Source organism: Anomaloglossus baeobatrachus, chromosome 11 (genome assembly GCF_048569485.1).
Source record: "Anomaloglossus baeobatrachus isolate aAnoBae1 chromosome 11, aAnoBae1.hap1, whole genome shotgun sequence".
In the NCBI taxonomy this organism is placed as follows: Eukaryota; Metazoa; Chordata; class Amphibia; order Anura; family Aromobatidae; genus Anomaloglossus; species Anomaloglossus baeobatrachus.
In genome coordinates this window covers 13,885,772-13,906,665 of record NC_134363.1, presented here as the reverse complement: position 1 = coordinate 13,906,665, position 20,894 = coordinate 13,885,772, and the positions used below count along the sequence as shown (strand labels likewise).

At 42.0% G+C, this 20,894-nt stretch overlaps 1 protein-coding gene across 1 annotated transcript; it reads right to left on the bottom strand.

Moving 5' to 3' along the window:
- Positions 1 to 7,339: 7,339 nt before the first annotated feature.
- Positions 7,340 to 18,814, bottom strand: LOC142256764 (phospholipase A2 inhibitor 31 kDa subunit-like). Its single transcript, XM_075328653.1, has 5 exons — positions 18,763 to 18,814; positions 16,787 to 16,900; positions 16,554 to 16,700; positions 9,024 to 9,173; positions 7,340 to 7,701 (listed from the first exon to the last, which is right to left on the bottom strand). Exons 1-5 carry the CDS (start codon positions 18,812 to 18,814, stop codon positions 7,586 to 7,588), a joined length of 579 nt encoding a protein of 192 aa, XP_075184768.1. The 3' UTR covers positions 7,340 to 7,585.
- Between the last annotated feature and the right edge of the window lie 2,080 nt (positions 18,815 to 20,894).

The following is a 20,894-nucleotide window of genomic DNA, read 5'->3' as shown; positions in this document are numbered from 1 at the left end:
GGATAGAGTATCAAAAAGAAAAAACTGACAAAGGTCATAAAATATTGTAAATTTTATTAATGTATTTAATAAAAACCAAACCAGGAGATTTTTTTTGTTTTTTGTTTTTTAAATAACCCTTTTGTATGTCAGATTATTTTGCATTCAACTCTTGTTTTTTATTAAAAACATTAATAAAATGTACAATATTTTATGTCATTTTTTTCTTTTATATATTCAACCTCAGATGTAGCAGAGTCGGGATTGTCGAGGGTTCTTGTGTGGGTTACGTCAGACCTGCAGGGGAGTTTTGGAGGTTAATAAATTGGAGAAAGAGGATATTTTTCTGTTTTGCTTTTTAAAAAAAGAATTTTGTGTGTTTGTGTTTTTTTTTCTTTTGACTTACAGGGTTAGTAATGGGGTGTCTCATAGACAGCTCATCATTACTAACCTCGAGCTTGAATACAGCTGTGATTTTTTGACAACCATAGCTGTCATTAAGCCCTTATATTCCCACTATTGCCACCGCACCAGGGCAATCATGTGAGCCGGGTAAAGGGCCAGAATTGTTGCAGCTAATGGATGCGATAATTCTGGAGCAGCTGTAGGCTGTTATTTTTAGGCTGGGAGGCCCAATAATCATAAGCCTCCCAGCCTGAAAATACCAGCCCCACCTGTCCGCTTAATTTTGGTTGGGTGTCAAAATTAGTGGGGACTTCACCCTGTTTTTTTAAATTATTTTTGATGATTTTTAAGAAATACCCATAAGGTCCTTGTATTTTGATACACAGCCAAAATAATATTTTACAATTATACATTTATTTTTACACTCTGCAACCAATCACAGATGCTGTCCCAGAGTGTGGGAGGGGAAAGCAGTGAATTTGCATGAGAGATAATGATCAGATCCAGAAGCAGTGTGACAGCCATATGGGACACTCAGAAAGTATAATTCTCCTGCTTTAATCTCTATTTTATTTTCTTTAACTTTTTTTATCCAGGTGGCTGAACCCGAACAGTAGCTTTGACTTCCATGAGGAGTCCTTATATTCAGGGTCTGTGCACAGAAACTAAGGGGTACTTTCCACTCTGTGACATCGCTAGCCGATGCTAGCGATGCTGAGCGCGATAGTACCCACCCCCGTCGCACATGCGATATCTTGTGATAGCTGCTGTAGCAAACACTATCGCTACGGCAGCTTCACACGCGCATACCTGGTCGGCGACGTCACTGTGGCTGCCGAACAATCCCTCGCTTCACAGCGACGTCACAGCGACGTCACCGCGATGTCAGTAATCGGCCGGCCAATAGAAGCGGAGGGGCGGAGATGAGCGGGACAGAACATCCCACCTTCTCCCTTACGCATTGCCGTCGGGACGCAGGTAAGGTGATGTTTGTCGCTTCTGCGGGTTTACACACAGCGATGTGTGGACCTGCAGGAACGACAAACAACATCGTACCTGCGGTCGACCCGACATTATGGAAATGTACGACGCTTCACAGATCACTGATTTTCGATGCTTTTGCGATCATTTATCGGCGCATCTAGGATTTATACATTGCGATGTCGTTACCGGAAGCCGGATGTGCATCACTTTCAATTTGACCCCGACGATATCGCAGTAGCGATGTTGCAACGTGCAAAGTACCCCTTAGTGTCCGGTATGGAACCCAAACTTTACAGTTTGGGTTCGCCCATCACTAGTAACCAGTACTCAAGAGATTTTGTTTACAACAGCCAAGCATAAATTTGGATAAGAAACCTCAGACAAAAAGACCAATTGCCTCATACTGGAAAAAGTTGTTAACAAGAATTAAAATCTTCTTAGCCTTGTGTATTATTTTATTGTCTTTCCATTTCCTCATAAAATCTTTTAATTTTATGTGAACTATTTTAAATTGCTCTAACCAATCACTCCTCTTCAGTCTCTGCAATGGTAAGGAATTTTCATTCTACCTGTGACATGCATGCTGCTGTACAATGCACAGCTGCAGCCTCTCCTTTGCCCCTTATTACTGCATGTGTGTGTCTTCAGCTTCCTGCTTATAATTGATGGAATGGAAAGATCCATATAAGTATAGCATTACTTTTTATAAGTTATTTTCACTTGCTTGCAATATAATCTAAAATTGTCACTGGTGTGTTATGGCCTGCCATGGAGTTGTCACGTCTGGCTAACAATTCAGTGGCAGCAAGTCTTAGAAATTCCCAGAGATTTGCAGCATGTGTTGTTATCTGACAGTTCCCTGTTTCTGCAGCAGCGGAAACTATCAGTTTTTCCTATCAGTTGCCAGCCTCTAACTTTCTTTATAAACCTCACCCTGGGGTGCTTTGGGTGCAGTTTATAGTTGTTCCTGCCTGTGGTCTGCAACAATCATCTCCTCTAGGACTAGGGGACACAATATGCAACTGGGTAAGGAATTGGCTAAAAGATAGGAAACAAAGAGTAGTCATAAATGCTACATTCTCTAAATGGGCTATAGTCAGCAGTGGGGTGCCGCAGGGATCTGTGCTAGGACCAATTCTTTTTACTCTCTATATTAATGACCTTGTGGATGGGATTGATAGTACAGTGTCAGTCTTTGCCGATGACACCAAACTATGTAGGATATTAAAAACTGACCTGGATAGTACAATATTACAAAAAGATCTGGATAAGATGTCAGAATGGGCAGATACTTGGCAAATGAGATTTAATGTTGATAAATGTAAAGTAATGCACCTAGGACGGAGTAATCCTATAGCTGCGTATACATTAAATGGAAGTAAACTCGGGACTACAGAACAGGAGAAGGACTTGGGTATTCTCATTACAAATAAGCTGAGCAGCAGCACTCAATGTCAGGCAGCAGCTGCTAAAGCAAACAAGATTCTAGGGTGTATAAAAAGAGAGATTAGATCCCGTGATCCCAACGTATTGTTACCCATCTATAAATCACTTGTAAGGCCACATCTGGAATACGGGATCCAGTTTTGGGCTCCACATTTTAAAAAGGACATTCAGAAGTTAGAGTCAGTTCAAAGGCGGGCAACTAGACTATTACAAGGAATGGAAGGCCTCCCATATGATGGCAGATTGAAAAAGTTAGATATGTTTAGCTTAGAAAAAAGACGTCTCAGAGGAGATCTCATTTATATGTATAAATACATGTGTGGTCAATATAAAGGACTGGCACATAACTTATTTCTTCCGAAAACAATACTAAGGACCAGGGGGCACTCACTGCGAGAGGAAGAAAAGCGATTCCGACACCTAAATAGGAAAGGGTTCTTTACAGTTAGAGCGGTCAGACTTTGGAATGCCCTACCACAAGAGGTAGTAATGGCAGATACTATAACAGCTTTTAAAAAAGGGCTGGATGATTTCCTCAGTACACAAAACATTGTTGGTTATAAATGACTTAGTGACTAAATGTACAACTGGTGGAGGAAGGTTGAACTAGATGGACCTAGGTCTTTTTTCAACCTAAGTAACTATGTAACTATGTAACTCTTGGTGTTCCAGAGACTTCTGTTGTAGCTGCTCCTAAGATAAGTGGTTATCTTTTGCAATCTACCTGGACTCAGGTGGAAGCATTGGTGTTTCCCCTGTATTGTTTCCTTTTGTCTCTCTTGGCATTAGTGGTGTTGATGAAGAGCTCATACCTTTCATCCTCATTTAGGGCCCAGATCATGGTTTGCCTAGGATGAGGTATTCCGGCTCGGCGACAGATGCGGAAGCTGTACAGTGATGTGAGGGCAGTGAGGGTTAGCTGCAGGTTATTGTCAGGGGTCACCACTTTCCCCTTTCCCTAGCTGTAGGGCATTCCTTTCCCCTTCCCTCTACAGTTAGGTCCAGAAATATTTGGACAGTGACACAAGTTTTGTTATTTTAGCTGTTTACAAAAACATGTTCAGAAATACAATTCTATATATAATATGGGCTGAAAGTGCACACTCCCAGCTGCAATATGAGAGTTTTCACATCCAAATCGGAGAAAGGGTTTAGGAATCATAGCTCTGTAATGCATAGCCTCCTCTTTTTCAAAGGACCAAAAGTAATTGGACAAGGGACTCTAAGGGCTGCAATTAACTCTGAAGGCGTCTCCCTCATTAACCTGTAATCAATGAAGTAGTTAAAAGGTCTGGGGTTGATTACAGGTGTGTGGTTTTGCATTTGGAAGCTGTTGCTGTGACCAGACAACATGCGGTCTAAGGAACTCTCAATTGAGGTGAAGCAGAACATCCTGAGGCTGAAAAAAAAGAAAAAATCCATCAGAGAGATAGCAGACATGCTTGGAGTAGCAAAATCAACAGTCGGGTACATTCTGAGAAAAAAGGAATTGACTGGTGAGCTTGGGAACTCAAAAAGGCCTGGGCGTCCACGGATGACAACAGTGGTGGATGATCGCCGCATACTTTCTTTGGTGAAGAAGAACCCGTTCACAACATCAACTGAAGTCCAGAACACTCTCAGTGAAGTAGGTGTATCTGTCTCTAAGTCAACAGTAAAGAGAAGACTCCATGAAAGTAAATACAAAGGGTTCACATCTAGATGCAAACCATTCATCAATTCCAAAAATAGACAGGCCAGAGTTAAATTTGCTGAAAAACACCTCATGAAGCCAGTTCAGTTCTGGAAAAGTATTCTATGGACAGATGAGACCAAGATCAACCTGTACCAGAATGATGGGAAGAAAAAAGTTTGGAGAAGAAAGGGAACGGCACATGATCCAAGGCACACCACATCCTCTGTAAAACATGGTGGAGGCAACGTGATGGCATGGGCATGCATGGCTTTCAATGGCACTGGGTCACTTGTGTTTATTGATGACATAACAGCAGACAAGAGTAGCCGGATGAATTCTGAAGTGTACCGGTATATACTTTCACCCCAAATTAAGCCAAATGCCGCAAAGTTGATCGGACGGCGCTTCATAGTACAGATGGACAATGACCCCAAGCATACAGCCAAAGCTACCCAGGAGTTCATGAGTGCAAAAAAGTGGAACATTCTGCAATGGCCAAGTCAATCACCAGATCTTAACCCAATTGAGCATGCATTTCACTTGCTCAAATCCAGACTTAAGACGGAAAGACCCACAAACAAGCAAGACCTGAAGGCTGCGGCTGTAAAGGCCTGGCAAAGCATTAAGAAGGAGGAAACCCAGCGTTTGGTGATGTCCATGGGTTCCAGACTTAAGGCAGTGATTGCCTCCAAAGGATTCGCAACAAAATATTGAAAATAAAAATATTTGGTTTGGGTTTGGTTTATTTGTCCAATTACTTTTGACCTCCTAAAATGTGGAGTGTTTGTTAAGAAATGTGACAATTCCTACAATTTCTATCAGATATTTTTGTTCAAACCTTCAAATTAAACGTTACAATCTGCACTTGAATTCTGTTGTAGAGGTTTCATTTCAAATCCAATGTGGTGGCATGCAGAGCCCAACTCGCCAAAATTGTGTCACTGTCCAAATATTTCTGGACCTAACTGTATATTGTACTGTACGGCTGATAAAGCTTCTATCCCCAACTGTGGCAAAAATGAATTTATCTTCAACCATATTTTTTTATTTTTAGTTTGCATATTTGTTCATTCCAATTTCTATGCATACCAATGGTATCAGCAATTTTACTTGAATTGATTCTCTGAGCTAAAATTAGTAGTCCAGAAATGTACTGTTTGCCAAGAGAAAACCTCAAAAAATAAGTCATATGCAAGAGGTTTGTGAGCATTTTCTGAGACCTTGTGTAGACAGTAGGGGGAGGGAGGAGGAGCTCAGTTACATCAATCGCATAAGAATAGAATTATGATCCAGCTACATGACTGAAGTGTTATCTTTCATTCTGACCTTCCCGTTTTTAATGATGAGATGACTACTAAGACGCAAACTTTGCATAACAGGTACTGTGAGCTTATTGTGAGGCTCAGTGTAAAAACTGCAAGATTTCAGGACTATTTTGTTCTCAAATATAAATTTTGATGTAAATTCAAACACTGCTACATTTTTTTACTTAATTACAATTGATTCTCTCTAATTAGTTACAATTTGACTGTTCTTAGCGTGATGCCCTGGCTGGGCCAGGTAGTCAGAAATAGGGCCCCGCATTACACCTTTCCCTCACAGGTAACACACAGCCAAACCTTAAAACCCTAGTCACCCCTTAAGGACTTGATAGACACACCAGGGGGCGGAACCAGGCGGTTGGAAGATGCCCACCTAGGAGTTTTAGACAGCTCGGGGCGGGGAAAAGTGAGCAGATGAGTTGTAGAGTTCAAGGAGTGTGGAGGTCAGGCCTTTGTCTGGGCCTGAGGAAAACTGACAAGTACCAGGGTAGGAGCCCTGGTGCCTTTGGCTAGGAGGCAGACGGCTGTGTCCGTCTTCAGGAGCCGGGAAGACGGCTCGGTGTAACCGAGGTGGACCGGGACAGGGTTGTAGCCCGGCGGTACCGACCCGGGGAACCGACTCGGAAACCGGAGCACACAGGGGGGTATTCAGACCCTGAAGCTAGGTCCAGAAGCTACTGGAACTACTTAATTAACTGATTGCGGCCAGGACTAGAGGTCCTGTCCCACCCAAAGTCCCTAATAGAAGGCAACAGCCCACCGAGGGGGAAAATAGGCCACCGCCAAGGCTCAGAGATCCCACGGGCCAGCATCTGCGGGCAAGGGCTCCTTAGGCCACAACCAGCCGGGAGCGGACTCCTGAAGTTGCAAGCACAGGCAGTCCACCATTCTAAAACAGGTGCAGGAGAAAGACAGAGACCACCAGCCGGGTGGGGGAACCCAAACGCAGCCAGCTGCGGGCACCGACCACCATCACCTAGGTTTACCAGAGACTCGTGTGTTTTCTAATAGTGAGTATATCAGCACCCTGCGGTCACCCATCTCCCTGCACCGCCAAACCCCAACGGGTCCCGGGGTCACCATCCCTGCCCACAGAGGGGTTAACATCTTGCTGCACAACATCTTCCCCGGGTGCCCCGCAACTGCAGCGGTGGTGTCCAATATCACCACATACCGTGGGTGGTGTCACGAACTCCGTACGGCCCAGCCCGTACACATACGTCCTACATCCACCATCTCATCACCCCCCTTTTCACTTGAAGTGACCGGAAGACCCCCCCGGGTCCGGAGTCCCTCGAGCCACCCACAGAAGGACCGGATCCAAGCAGCTCGGCTGCCGAGAGCGGGGTGGTACATTAGTTGTCCAGCCTTAATTATCACCTCACCATAAAGTTATACAGAGACAACACATTGCATAGGGAAAATTTATTAAAGAGCTTAGAAAATCACATCTTAATTTAAATCTTAAGTTGCAGAAATGACTTCTTCCACTATATCAGTATATTGAGCAGGCCATGAGGTTAAAAGTAATATATGGCTGCTGGAAAACTACAACTCCCAGCATTACCTAGAATTTTGTGTTATAGTTTTTCAAGCGGGTAGTTCAAAAACATCACCTTGTATTAATATGACTATGATAAAAGCCCCAACTTTCAATGGAAAGTGTTGCACGTTCTATACTATATCATTTCCAATTAAAGCAAATCAAAGAAAGATCATTAGACTTGAAGGGGATTGATTCATTCTTGAAGCTATCTGGATTGTGCTGTAACATCTAACACTTAAGCAGCACCCTGTGCATTTCCTCTATCACAATGTTGCTGTCATAGCTGTATCGGCAACAGTCGGAATTAACACAACCTTTGATAGAATAATTCTGGACTTTCCCATCTGAAGACAAAAAAAACAAGAGAAACTACGTAAAATATCTTTTGTACATTCTCTAATTTTTAGATGAGCTAAATGCCTCTAAAACAATAATAATATAAATTGAAAGGATCCTAACAATCAATTATGCCCTGGAGCTGTGTGCATATGACTATTTATGGATCAAGATTATGAATAGAGATGAGCCACCACTCTAGTGTTCGAGTTCAGTTCAGTTTGTCGAACGGTGGGTGTGTTCGCCGAGCGTTTGTCGAACGTTCATCGAACACTTTCGAACACCTTCGAACACCATTGAAAACATTGGCTGGCAAACACAAACATACAAACATACACAAACATGAACGCACACACACATATTATGCTCACCTTACCTTCCGTTCCATCTTCAGCCTCCTGGGACTTGCAGTTCGCCGGTACAAGATGTGTATCGGGTAACCATTGCACAACTGATGCCGGAACTTCCACTGACAGAACGCTGACATCAAAGGCAGGAGCCACTTGCCTCTGATTGGCCAGTGTGCTGCCTGTGAGTAACGTCTGACAGAGGAAGTTCCGGCATAGGTCGCGATGGTTACCCGATACACGTAGTTCATCGGTAACAATCGCGACGAGGGAGGAACTTCCTCTGTCAGACGCTATTCAAAGGCAGCACGCTGGCCAATCAGAGGCAAGCGGCTCCTGCCTTTGATGTCAGCACTCTGGCAGCAGAAATTCCGGCATCGGTCGCGATGGTTACCCGATATAAATCTTGTACCGGCGAACGGCAAGTCCCAGGAGGCCGGCGATGGAACGAAAGTTAAGGTGAGCATAATATGTGTTTGTGTGTGTTTGTGTATGTTTGTACGTGTTTGTACGTGTTTGTGTGTGTTTGTGCATGTGTGGAATGGCACAATAGGGGACCAGGATGGGACATGTAACAAGTTGTGAAAGGAATTGTCTGCATTGCAATGATTTCTTATGGGAAATCTTGCTTGGCTGAACGAGTAACTTGGTTAACAAGCACAGTCCCAGAACGGATTGTTCTCGTTAACCAAGGTTCCACTGTATTAACATTGAATGACAGTATTACTGTGAAAAGCCAGTTACGCTTTTGGTGATCGAACCGTTATCGAACTTAACCTCAAACTGTTGAACTTGAAGCTAATTGTTTGCGTTCATCGAACGACTCGAACATCACCTAAAACAGGTCGAATTTGAGATTGGCGAACAGTTCGATTCGAACACCGCTCATCTCTAATTAGGAATTTGATTTATTTTAGATTATTTGTAAAATATATGATTTATTTTACATAATTGCAAAATCAAAAAACATCAAATTTTCTCACCTGGATTCCTCACTTTTCCCCTATAGTCAACACATCTAGTCATGGATCCGGTGCAGTTTATCGTCTTCTCAGTCTTACATTCCTCCAAAGTGTCATTACAGTAAGCATTTGGACATATTACTCCATTTGGTCTTGGATCTTCTTCAGCAACTGGAAATACACACAATTGTTTTTCTAATTAAAGAAAACTTTTCACCAGTTGTCACAAGTTAAACTGTCCACATCATGGAGCAGTAGTTGCAGAGCTGAGTAGAATGATTTTTCTATAGGGGTGTGTCCTCTTCCCCTCAATGACTCCTCTTGATTATGATTGGGCAAGAGCATTCAGGAGAAAAGTACACACCCCCAGAGAAGGATCTCCCCTTATAACCCTCTTGCTCATAGCAAAATTATTATCTAGACTTTACAAGAAAATGTTTCCACAACAATCGTAAGAAGACAGGAGGTATCATACAATGGAAAAAAAGAACACATCCTCAGAAAAGGTCAAACCTGGCTTTCTCCTGTGAGACATGTAATAAAACATTCTATTGATCTCTTCTGTGATCTGGATGTCAACACCTCCTGTTTAGTTTAGAAAAGGTTAGAGGTATGTGTCATTAAGACAAATTACCCCATAAAACATCTTTATTACAAAAATACAAAGCAATCCCACACATAGGAAGAAATATTAAAAACAATAGTACACACGTGTGTCCCAACAAGCCCTAAACAGATTGTCCCATAACATAACCTCAAGGGAGGTGTCTCAGATAAACATGATTGTTTCCCAACTATATCCCTATGTTCACCCTTTTACTATTACGGCTTTATATATATTTTTAATGATAGAAAGGGACCATACAAGGAAAAAAAATCGAGACCCTAAACCAAGTAGGTAACACACTAAACAGCTTATAAACTACCCATTAATGATAATCACATAGCTAGGATCCTGCAGTCACTGCCAACCGCTGTTTGATCAGAGTACACTAAATCAGTGGACACCAAACAAATCTATATAAGCCGCCATAAAGCCATCTGGCAACATATATGCAGGTATGGACAGTAAGCTCTCACACACATGTATATAATAATAAATCCGCACAGTTTAAATATCCTCAGTCCCTAACCTCATTTGGAGGCCATGAATGGCATGAACTATATGTAGGTATAAACGATATGCTGTCACAAATATGTATGTAATAGTAAACCCCTACAGTTTAATATCCTAATTGATCCTGACAGTATGCATACAAATTAGACAGGATGCTCCTAAATATATGTGTGACGCCCCTGGACTATCAGGTCGTCACAGGGTACTGTACGCTCTTTCTCTTTAGTGCATAATTCGAATCCCTCATGCTTTGGGTCTCTATCCTGCAGTTTTGCCTCCAACAGCAAATCAAATCCTAGATACACCCTGCACCACACCCACCAGGCACACCAGTGGGCGGTTTGAGCGGAATATAGTCGCCCACCTAGGGGTCAGACAGGGAGTGCGAGGTGTCAAGTTAGAACAGTAGTAGCTCCTGAAGAGTGGGGAGCTCTGAGGAGGTTGGAAGTAGTGGCTCCCAGGAGAAGCTGACTAGGTTACAGACGGTGGTTTGAACATAGAGGAGTCGGACCCCCGGTCGCAGGGGATTGAGTCTAGGTGCCTGGACCTGTCAAAGAAGATGGTCAGCAGCCTGGTCCCATTACCGGTCCGGGAACGAAGGCACAGCAGGGTACACGGACCCTAGGTCAGGGAAAAGCTTCAGGCAACCTGGCAATTAACCTGTGGAGAGCAAAGCCTTTATGGACTGTTCCCACTAGCTCCAGTATTGGGACACTAGTGCAACGAGGGGAATAGGGCCTTCCAAACAAGCAGCCCACTAAAATCCCAAGCGTGAGCCCTGAGAGCAGGCTCCCACACTAAGCCACAGTGGGGAGCGGGGCCCAGCAAGTTCCAGACTACTGGGCCACTATGGTGAATTTAAACTTTGTGCCAGGAGGCAGGTCACGGATCACCAGGGCAACACTGCAGGGGACGGGACCAGGACGAGCTCCCCTCTGAGACACAGCGGCGTCCAGAGACTTGGTTTACCCGGTTGTCAGCATCTGCTTATTGGCTAAGTGAGTACCTGTGTGATTTCCCCTTCATGGCACCCCAGTAGCACCATCCAGAGGCCCGGGGCCTACCCCTACCCGTGGAGGGCAATGACACCTTTCTGCCCCACACCAACACCCCGGGTACTCCCAACAGCAGCGGCGGTACTCCCAGTTACCGCACACCACAGGTGGCATCACAAACTATAACTCCCCTGTAAATATCCTCCCCTTTTACTTTAGAGTGTGGCCCCTAAGCCCCCAGGTCCGGAGACCCTCAAGCCACGAACGGACACTACCCCCGGATCACAACGGTTCCATCCGCTGCTGGTGCGGCACATATGTACAGTATATACTGGTTAACCCATACAGTTTAATATTCTTTGTGATCCTTGAATTGAGAGCGCTCCGTGAGGAAGTTTCTATAAAACGTACGTTGGAGTGGTGGGGGTGAACAGAGGCTGAATCTTGCATCTTGTAAGTACTATAAATGGATTTTTATTTATATATACAGTTAGGTCCAGAAATATTTGGACAGTGACACAATTTTCGCGAGTTGGGCTCTGCATGCCACCACATTGGATTTGAAATGAAACCTCTACAACAGAATTCAAGTGCAGATTGTAACATTTAATTTGAAGGTTTGAACAAAAATATCTGATAGAAATTGTAGGAATTGTACACATTTCTTTACAAACACTCCACATTTTAGGAGGTCAAAAGTAATTGGACAAATAAACCAAACCCAAACAAAATATTTTTATTTTCAATATTTTGTTGCGAATCCTTTGGAGGCAATCACTGCCTTAAGTCTGGAACCCATGGACATCACCAAACGCTGGGTTTCCTCTTTCTTAATGCTTTGCCAGGCCTTTACAGCCGCAGCCTTCAGGTCTTGCTTGTTTGTGGGTCTTTCCGTCTTAAGTCTGGATTTGAGCAAGTAAAATGCATACTCAATTGGGTTAAGATCTGGTGATTGACTTGGCCATTGCAGAATGTTCCACTTTTTTGCACTCATGAACTCCTGGGTAGCTTTGGCTGTATGCTTGGGGTCATTGTCCATCTGTACTATGAAGCGCCGTCCGATCAACTTTGCAGCATTTGGCTGAATCTGGGCTGAAAGTATATCCTGGTACACTTCAGAATTCATCCGGCTACTCTTGTCTGCTGTTATGTCATCAATAAACTATGTTTACTACTGTGAACCCTTTGTATTTACTTTCATGGAGTCTTCTCTTTACTGTTGACTTAGAGACAGATACACCTACTTCACTGAGAGTGTTCTGGACTTCAGTTGATGTTGTGAATGGGTTCTTCTTCACCAAAGAAAGTATGCGGCAATCATCCACCACTGTTGTCATCCGTGGACGCCCAGGCCTTTTTGAGTTCCCAAGCTCACCAGTCAATTCCTTTTTTCTCAGATTGTAGCCGACTGTTGATTTTGCTACTCCAAGCATGTCTGCTATCTCTCTGATGGATTTTTTTCTTTTTTTCAGCCTCAGGATGTTCTGCTTCACCTCAATTGAGAGTTCCTTAGACCGCATGGTCTGGTCACAGCAACAGCTTCCAAATGCAAAACCACACACCTGTAATCAACCCCAGACCTTTTAACTACTTCATTGATTACAGGTTAACGAGGGAGACGCCTTCAGAGTTAATTGCAGCCCTTAGAGTCCCTTGTCCAATTACTTTTGGTCCCTTGAAAAAGAGGAGGCTATGCATTACAGAGCTATGATTCCTAAACCCTTTCTCCGATTTGGATGTGAAAACTCTCATATTGCAGCTGGGAGTGTGCACTTTCAGCCCATATTATATATATAATTGTTTTTCTGAACATGTTTTTGTAAACCGCTAAAATAACAAAACTTGTGTCACTGTCCAAATATTTCTGGCCCTGACTGTACATTATATATATATATATATATATATATATATATATATATATATGGTATTCTACCTCACTGTGATAACCATGTGTTGTGCTTCTTAGATACTCTATTTGATTAGGAGATTTTTTTCTATTTACATTTAATTCCCCCTTGTGGACATTGATTGTAATTACGGTAATATACATGGTATGACCACTGTGCATTGGCACTTGTTATCCTGGGCTCCTCTCTTTTTTGTCAGAAATTTAGTTGCATGATTGTTTTAGTGTGATAATGCATTTTGCATTTTTGATAAAGTAATAAAATTGCAGCTCCTATGTGACAGTACTTTATAGTTATTTTTGATAGCAAATAGACCTTGTACTTTAACTATTTATGGTTCTTATATGAAGGTACTTTTTTAACCTTGAGCTCCCTCTGTTGGTTGACAGGTGATACTGCACATGTGGTATGCCATATTGATCAGTGATCAGTAATTCATTTATCATTCTCTGTCCTCCCCCCTGAATCTGGTGGTACCCATTATACTGTTTTATTTTTTAAAAAATTTATTTTTGTCAATAAAATATTATTTAGGCCTTATACTGTTGTGTTTGTGGTTTATGGTAAAACTGATGTGTCGGAGTGAGGTCTTGGGTTGGTGTGAGTATGTAGATACCAAACATCTATAGGTTTACATTTATCTAAGAAGTTAAAAAAGTTCAGAAATTTATCAAAAAAGGCGCACTTTTTGCACCATTTTCCACGACCCATAGCGTTCTCAGTTTTTGGGATATGGTGCTCAGTGTGGTGGCTTATTTTTTGCAACTCGACCTGACATTTTTGGTAGCATTTTTGCACAGATGCTACATTGTTCATCACCTGTTATTGCATTTTGCACAAAATTTGCAACGACCAAAAACGTAATTTTGGCGTTTGGAATTTTTTGCCTCTACACCATTTACCAATCAGGTTAACCCCTTCAGCCCCCGGCACTTTCTGTTTTTGCGATTTTGTGTTTTTGTTTTTTGCTCCCCTTCTTCCGAGAGCCGTAACTTTTTTATTTTTCCGTCAATCTTGCCATATGAGGGCTTGTTTTTTGCGGGACGAGGTGTACTTTTAAAGGAAACCATAAGTTTTACCATATGGTGTACTGTAAAACAGCAAAAGAATTCCAAGTGTGGAAAAACTGCAAAAAAAGTGTGATGGCACAATAGTTTTTGGGATGTTTTATTCACCGTGTTCACTATATGGTAAAACTGATGTGTGGGTATGATGCCTGAGGTCGGTGCAAGTTTGTTGACACCAAAAATGTATAAGTTTACTTGTATCTAAGGGGTTAAAACAAATTCACAAGTTTGTCCAATAAAAGTGGAGTACGTTTTGCGCCATTTTCCGAAACCCATAGCGTTCTCATTTTTTGGAATCTATGGCTAAGTAACAGCTTATTTTTTGCGTCTTGAGCTGATGTTTCTAATGGTAGCATTTTTGCGCAGATGCTACATTTTGATTGCCTGTTATTGCATTTTGCGTAAAACTTGCGGCGACCAAAAAACGTAATGTTGGCGTTTGTAATTTTTTTGCCACTACGCTGTTTACCTATCAGATTAGTTGATTTTATATTTTGATAGATCGGGCATTTCTGAACGCGGCAATACCACATATGTGTATATTTATTTATTTTTTAACCCTTTTCATTGTGGTGAAATGGGGGGTGATTTGAACTTTTAGGGGTTTTTTTTATTATTTTTTAAAACTTTTTTTACTTTTTTTTATTTTACTAGTCCCTCTAGGGGGCTATAGTGATCAGCAATCAGATCGCTCTGCCCTATCTGCTGATCACAGCTATACAGCTGTAAACAGCAGATACGGTCACTTCCTGATTCATTCGGCTCTGGGCCGAGTGAAAACGAAAGTGACTCGTGATAGCTGCAGGCGTCATCACATGGCCCTGTGCTACCATGGCAACCACCGGAAGTCATGTGATCACTCACGTGACTTCCTGTGTGGGCGGCGGTAAGTGAAAATCCTGTCCGTGCATATATACATCTTGCTGCCAGACTTTGGCAGCAAAATGTAAGGGGCTAATGTTACGGGTGGAATGTGATTCCACTCGTAACATGCAGGCACACATGTCAGCTGTTGAGAACAGCTGATATGTGCGCCGATCGCCGCAACCTGCCCGCAGCAGGGGGCGGAGCTTAACCTCATACGATCCATGACGGATAGATCCGTCAAAGGTCGTGAAGGGGTTAATTGATTTTATATTTTGATAGACTGGACATTTCTGAACACGGCAATACCAAATATGTGTATATTTTTCATTTTTCTAACCGGTTAATTTTCAATGGGGTGAAAAGGGGTGATTTGAACTTTAGGTTTTTTATCTTTTTTAAGAAATTTTAAAACTTTTTTTTTACTGTTTTTATTTTACAAGACCCCCTAGGATCAGGAGTCTGATTTCTGATTCATTTCTGTTGATGAGAGCTGCACCACTCTGATCATCATAAATGCTACAATCCTGTTACAGCTGTTGCTTTTTCAGCTCTACAAGGAATGACGTGATGATAGTGACAGGAGTCATCACATGACCCATCACTACTGTGATGGTAGAATATGAGAGGTTGTGTTTCATGTTGTGTAGGTTCATATTTTAGGTGTGGTTCACTGTCCATTATGTGTATTCCTTGTGTGTACATTGCATTGTCTGTAGGTAATCACCCTCTGTAGTGTTTCTGTCCCTAACTCTGGGGGAGGGGGACTTGGACCCACCTAAACTTTCTGCTTACCTGAAGAATTGGTCAGTCAAGGTGAGAACTTCAAGAGAGAAGAAGCAAGGTTGATCCTTTGAGGGAGAAGCTGAGTCTGCGGCCAGCATCCCACAGAGACTGTGAGAAACCCCTATTTCCCTGGAGAAGGACTGCTGGAAGATTGTGAATGATCCCAGGGAAATTTATGTCATTATTGGACTATTTTACCCTCTGTGTGGTGGATTAAGTTATGGACCATCTGTTTGCTTGGAATAAATGTTTTTTGGATTGCTCATTCATCTCTCGCTCTGTTGATTGTGTGATATCGGAGAAGGACCCTGTGACAGCTACCATGGTACCCATTGGCATCCCGTGATCGCATCATGGGGTTTCTGATGGCGGCTGGGAAAGGCCATTTCAATTGCGCCATCACATTCTGACAGCGGATCCACCTGTGCCTGTAATTCACAGATGTCTGCTGTTCAAATCAGCAGACATGTGCAGGTATTGCTGCCAGCCCACCACAGCAGCCGACAGTGATTAATCCCTAAATATGTAAAACATACAGGTACGTCCTTGGTCATAAAGGGGTTAATTTCATTCCAATAAATGCCAAGTATCTTTGCTTGCTGTCAAGACATGTCCATTTCTTGAATACCTTCTTAGTACTAATTTGGAACACCATAATTCATTTTTTTATTGCCCCACTTTCCAGTGCTCTAACATTTATTGGAAGGTTGAAAACCTTTTCCACTACATTAGACTGTATTTTGCCACTTGTCAATAATATCTGTACATTAAAATCTGTATAATCAATCTATAATTAGTAGCATTATGACACTTACGTTCATATTGCGCAGTGTTGCATAATTCCCCAGTGCAGCAAATCGCATGAAATCGAAATCTGATGTTTTCCATAATTTCTTCTGCCTTAATTCCACACAAAGTATCATTGGCACAACCTTTATATATTGACTTACACTCCTTTCCACCTACAAAATAAGTAAATTGACATAATAAAATTAGAGTGGAGATGCTGATACTTTTTTTATTAAAGTGAAAACTGAGTTGTACTCACCGTTGTAAAAGTATTGACAGGCGGTCATACATCGATTTCCGAGGCATTCAGTCTCAGACACGTTACATTTTTCAGAGGTGCGGGACAAGCAAGAATAACATCTAAACGAAATTACTGGAAAATCAAATGGACAATACAGTAATATTTTTTGAGGTGAGTAAAAAAAAATATTTTGGTTATCCTTACAATCATGTTTTTCATAATAGAAAGTTCTATATTGGTCTCAAGAAGCTTTCCCAGAAGCTCACGTATATTTTGGCAAACTGCAGTCTGGATTTTTAATGTATGTGTCAGCAGTGGGGTCCTCCTGGGTCTCTGCCAAAATAATTTATTCAAGCATCAACAGATAGTTTGTGCTAACACTGATGGCCCCTGAGCCTGTAGGACAGCTTGAATTTCTTTGGGACTTGATTGGAGTGGTTTATCCACCATCCGGACTATTCTGCATCACAACCTTTCATCAATTTCTTTCTGCCGTCCACACCCCGTGAGATTAGTTGCAGTGTCATAGGTTGTAAATGTCTTCATTATGTTGTGCACCATGGACAAAGGAACATCAAGATCTCTGAAGATGGACTTGTAACCTTGAAATTGTTATTTTTCAATAATTCTGGTTCTCAAATCCTCACTTCTCATCTACTGAGTCTCATAAGCCAAACATAGCTTACCGGGGGTGCTGGAGAAGGGTCGGAAGAGGCAGTGGCGATGCTGCAGGCTGTGCTGTGCGCTGTGCTTTACTGTGGGTGGGTGGGTGGTGTGCTGGGCTCTGCCACGGTGCAGACAGTGAGGCAGAGGCCGCCATCCTGAATGTTGGTGATGCGGGCTTCAAACAATGGCGCCAGGAGTCAGCGCATGCGCAGATGGAGAACTCGGATCAAGATCTCATCTGTGCACGCACCGCCTGTGGCCTATTTATCTACCGGCAGCAGACTTAAGTTTAATGGCACCCGGAGGTGGTGCATACGCAGATGAGATCTGGGCTTGTGATTGAGTGGATAGCTCAATCTGTGCATGTGCTAAATCCAGGCGCCATTTCTTTGAAGCCCAAACCGCCGACATTCAGGATGACGGCCCTTACCTTATCGCCTGCAGCGCAGCAGAGCCCACAGTGCAGCAGAGCCCACAGTGTAGCGCCGTAGAGCCCACAGCACAGGTCAGCAGAGCCTCTCAACGTTGCCGTCCGCAGTAAGCATCTGGGACACCCACTGCATTGACGGCAGCATCACCCTACTTCAGCACTGCCCCTGCCTCCTCCGCCCTGCTCCGACACCACTGCTGCCCCCGTCTGGTAAGACACCACCAGATTAAAAGAAGGACCCCATATTTTTTTTTCCCATTTTTATCTCTAAATTTGGGGGGTGTCTTAAAAAAAGTGTTTTTTTTTTGTTTATCTCTGTATTTAAAAAACATTTTGTTTTCACTTTTTAACGTATTTTGTACTGGAAACTCAAAAATGTGAACATCCAATGACTTGTACTATATTTAGTAATAACATAGTATTTCTGGATATAGCAAAAGTCACAGTGTCACATGAATTTCAGCCATAGTCTGGCATCTATAGTAGTACTGTCTATACTGGCACAGGGGGTCTTCATAAAAAAGGAGAAACATATGACATAATAGTATGTTATATGTTGGTGAGAAGTTAATCTTTTAGAACTATCACTAAATTTGAAAAGAATTAGAAGAGTAATGGATGGGTCCATATATATTTGGAATTATAGGAACATAGCACTATACAGATAAGAGAATAATTGAACAAATACTTTAATTGCATTGGTAAAAATTATAATTTTGATATAAAATCGTTTTCCATCTTTGAAAATGGCTTAATGTCACCTCGATTACCAAAAAGGTGCAAGATAAATTAAAAATTGCAAAGTCCTATTGAAAATCATAAACAATGCAACAAAGTTTGCTGACGCTCCTCGTTATGTTTTGTGTAAAATGCTGGAGAATGGCTGCACCCATCTTACCTGATATGACAAGAGCGGAGATCATGCAAAGTAAAGCCACCAGGTTCTTCATCGCGGATGATGGGCGTCTTCTCGGATTCTCTTCTGCTCGTCCTGTTGACTGCACACCGGGATCATATAAGTACACTTAGGAAAGGTAAAGAAACTATTGTATTATGGGATGGATGAGATCACTCCAGTAACACCATAACACACCACATATTCCAAGCTTCCGGGATAACAATGCAGTAATGGCCCATACCATTTACTCTTTCAAAAATAGAGAACACTTGTGTCTTGTTTGTTTCATTGAGTTTAATCTGAAAATAAAATAAGACTTTATTTACCTTCCCTAAGGAGTTGCAAATGCATGCATTTTGGTTGTGAGTACAAGATTCTTGTCAATTGTTTCTCTTTAAGGCACATGGAATAAATTTCCAACATTTTTATTTATCTTAATTTAAAGTCAACCTGTCACATGTAAAAATGCTATTAACTTGCAGATATAGGGTTAATTTGCAGGTTAATAGCGTTTAAAACCTTCCCGCCACCTGTACATTGTCTAATCTGGAAATCCGGCATTGAGTTCAATGACTTCAACTGAGGTGAGGTCACTGAGTTCAATGACTTCAACTGAGGTGAGGTCACTGAGTTCAATTAGTTCACCAGAGGTCAGTTCACCCAAGGTCACATCTGGGGTACCATAGGAACCTCCAGCGGTGACCTCAGGTAAACTCAGGGACTTCAGCGCTCATAGCTGCGGTTCAGTCAGTGTGTTCGGCAGGTCGCACGTTTTCTAATGTGACTGCACGCTGCGACCTCAGAGGTATACAGAAAAACACAAGCAAAATAATACCCCGCACTACATATGAAATATCTATGTTATTATTGAACCTAAATCAAAGTGTACATAGGGGGTGTGATGGGACCACATTCCCATCCACACTTTGATTTAAGTTCAATGAGGTCACTGAGTTCAATGAGTTCACCAGAGGTCAATTCACCTAAGGTCACATCAGGGGTACCATGGGAACCTCCAGTGGTAACTTCAGGTGAACTCAGGAGCATCACCGCTCATAGCTGCGGCTCAGTCAGTGTGTTCTGCAGCTCACAGTGAGCAGTCACGTTTTCTAATGTGACTGCATGTTGCAACCTCAGATATATATAGAAAAACACAAGCAAAATAAAACCCCGCACTACATATGAAATATCTATATTATTACTGAACTTAAATCAAAGTGTGCATAGGGCAGTGATGGGAACATCACCATACTGCCATCGGAAACCAACCGGATAGAATATCAAAAAAACAACTGACAAAGGTAATAAAATATTGTACATTTTATTGCTGTAATTAATATATATATATATATATATATATATATATATATATATATATATTATAAATAGTTATTATATATATCTATTTATATTTTTTTAAATATTTTTATTTTGGTATGGAATTTTTTGTATATTTATAAGATATTATCATGCATACAGCCCCTGTTTTTATTATATGTTATGTGAGATTATTTTGCATTGAACTCTTGGTTTTTATTAAATATATTAACAAAATTTACAATATTTAATGAGCTTTGTCGTTTTTTTCTTTTTGATATTCAACCTCAGATGTAGCAGACTCAGGATTGTCAGGGGTCCTTGTGTGGGTTACGTGAGACCTGAAGTGGTGTTTTGGGAGTTAATAAATTAGAGAAAAAGAGTTTTTTGGGGGGTCTTTAAATAAAATATTTTTGTGTGTTTGTTTTTTTTCTTTTGACTTAGAGTTAGTAATGGGGTGTCTCATAGACCACTCATCTTTACTAACTATTACGAATCGGTGCCGCCCTAGACGCAAGCAGCCTGCTACGGTTCCAGTTGCACCCAGGCGCCAGCCGCTATTTTGGCCGTGCCTCATGTCATTCAGCTGGCTGCTTCTTCCTCCACATCTAAGTGTGCAGAGGCGGCTAGTGCGCATGCGTGTGCCGATTTACCCCAGCCAGAGCCTAAGTCCAGTGTTTCGCCTAGTGAGCATGCTCAGACTGATAGTGCCATTTTTGAGTCTAAGTCCCCAGTTCAGGCTACTGAGCATGCTCCTACACTTAGTGCAAAAAGACTCTTTGCACAGGTACTTGGACATCGTGCCGTGTCTAAGC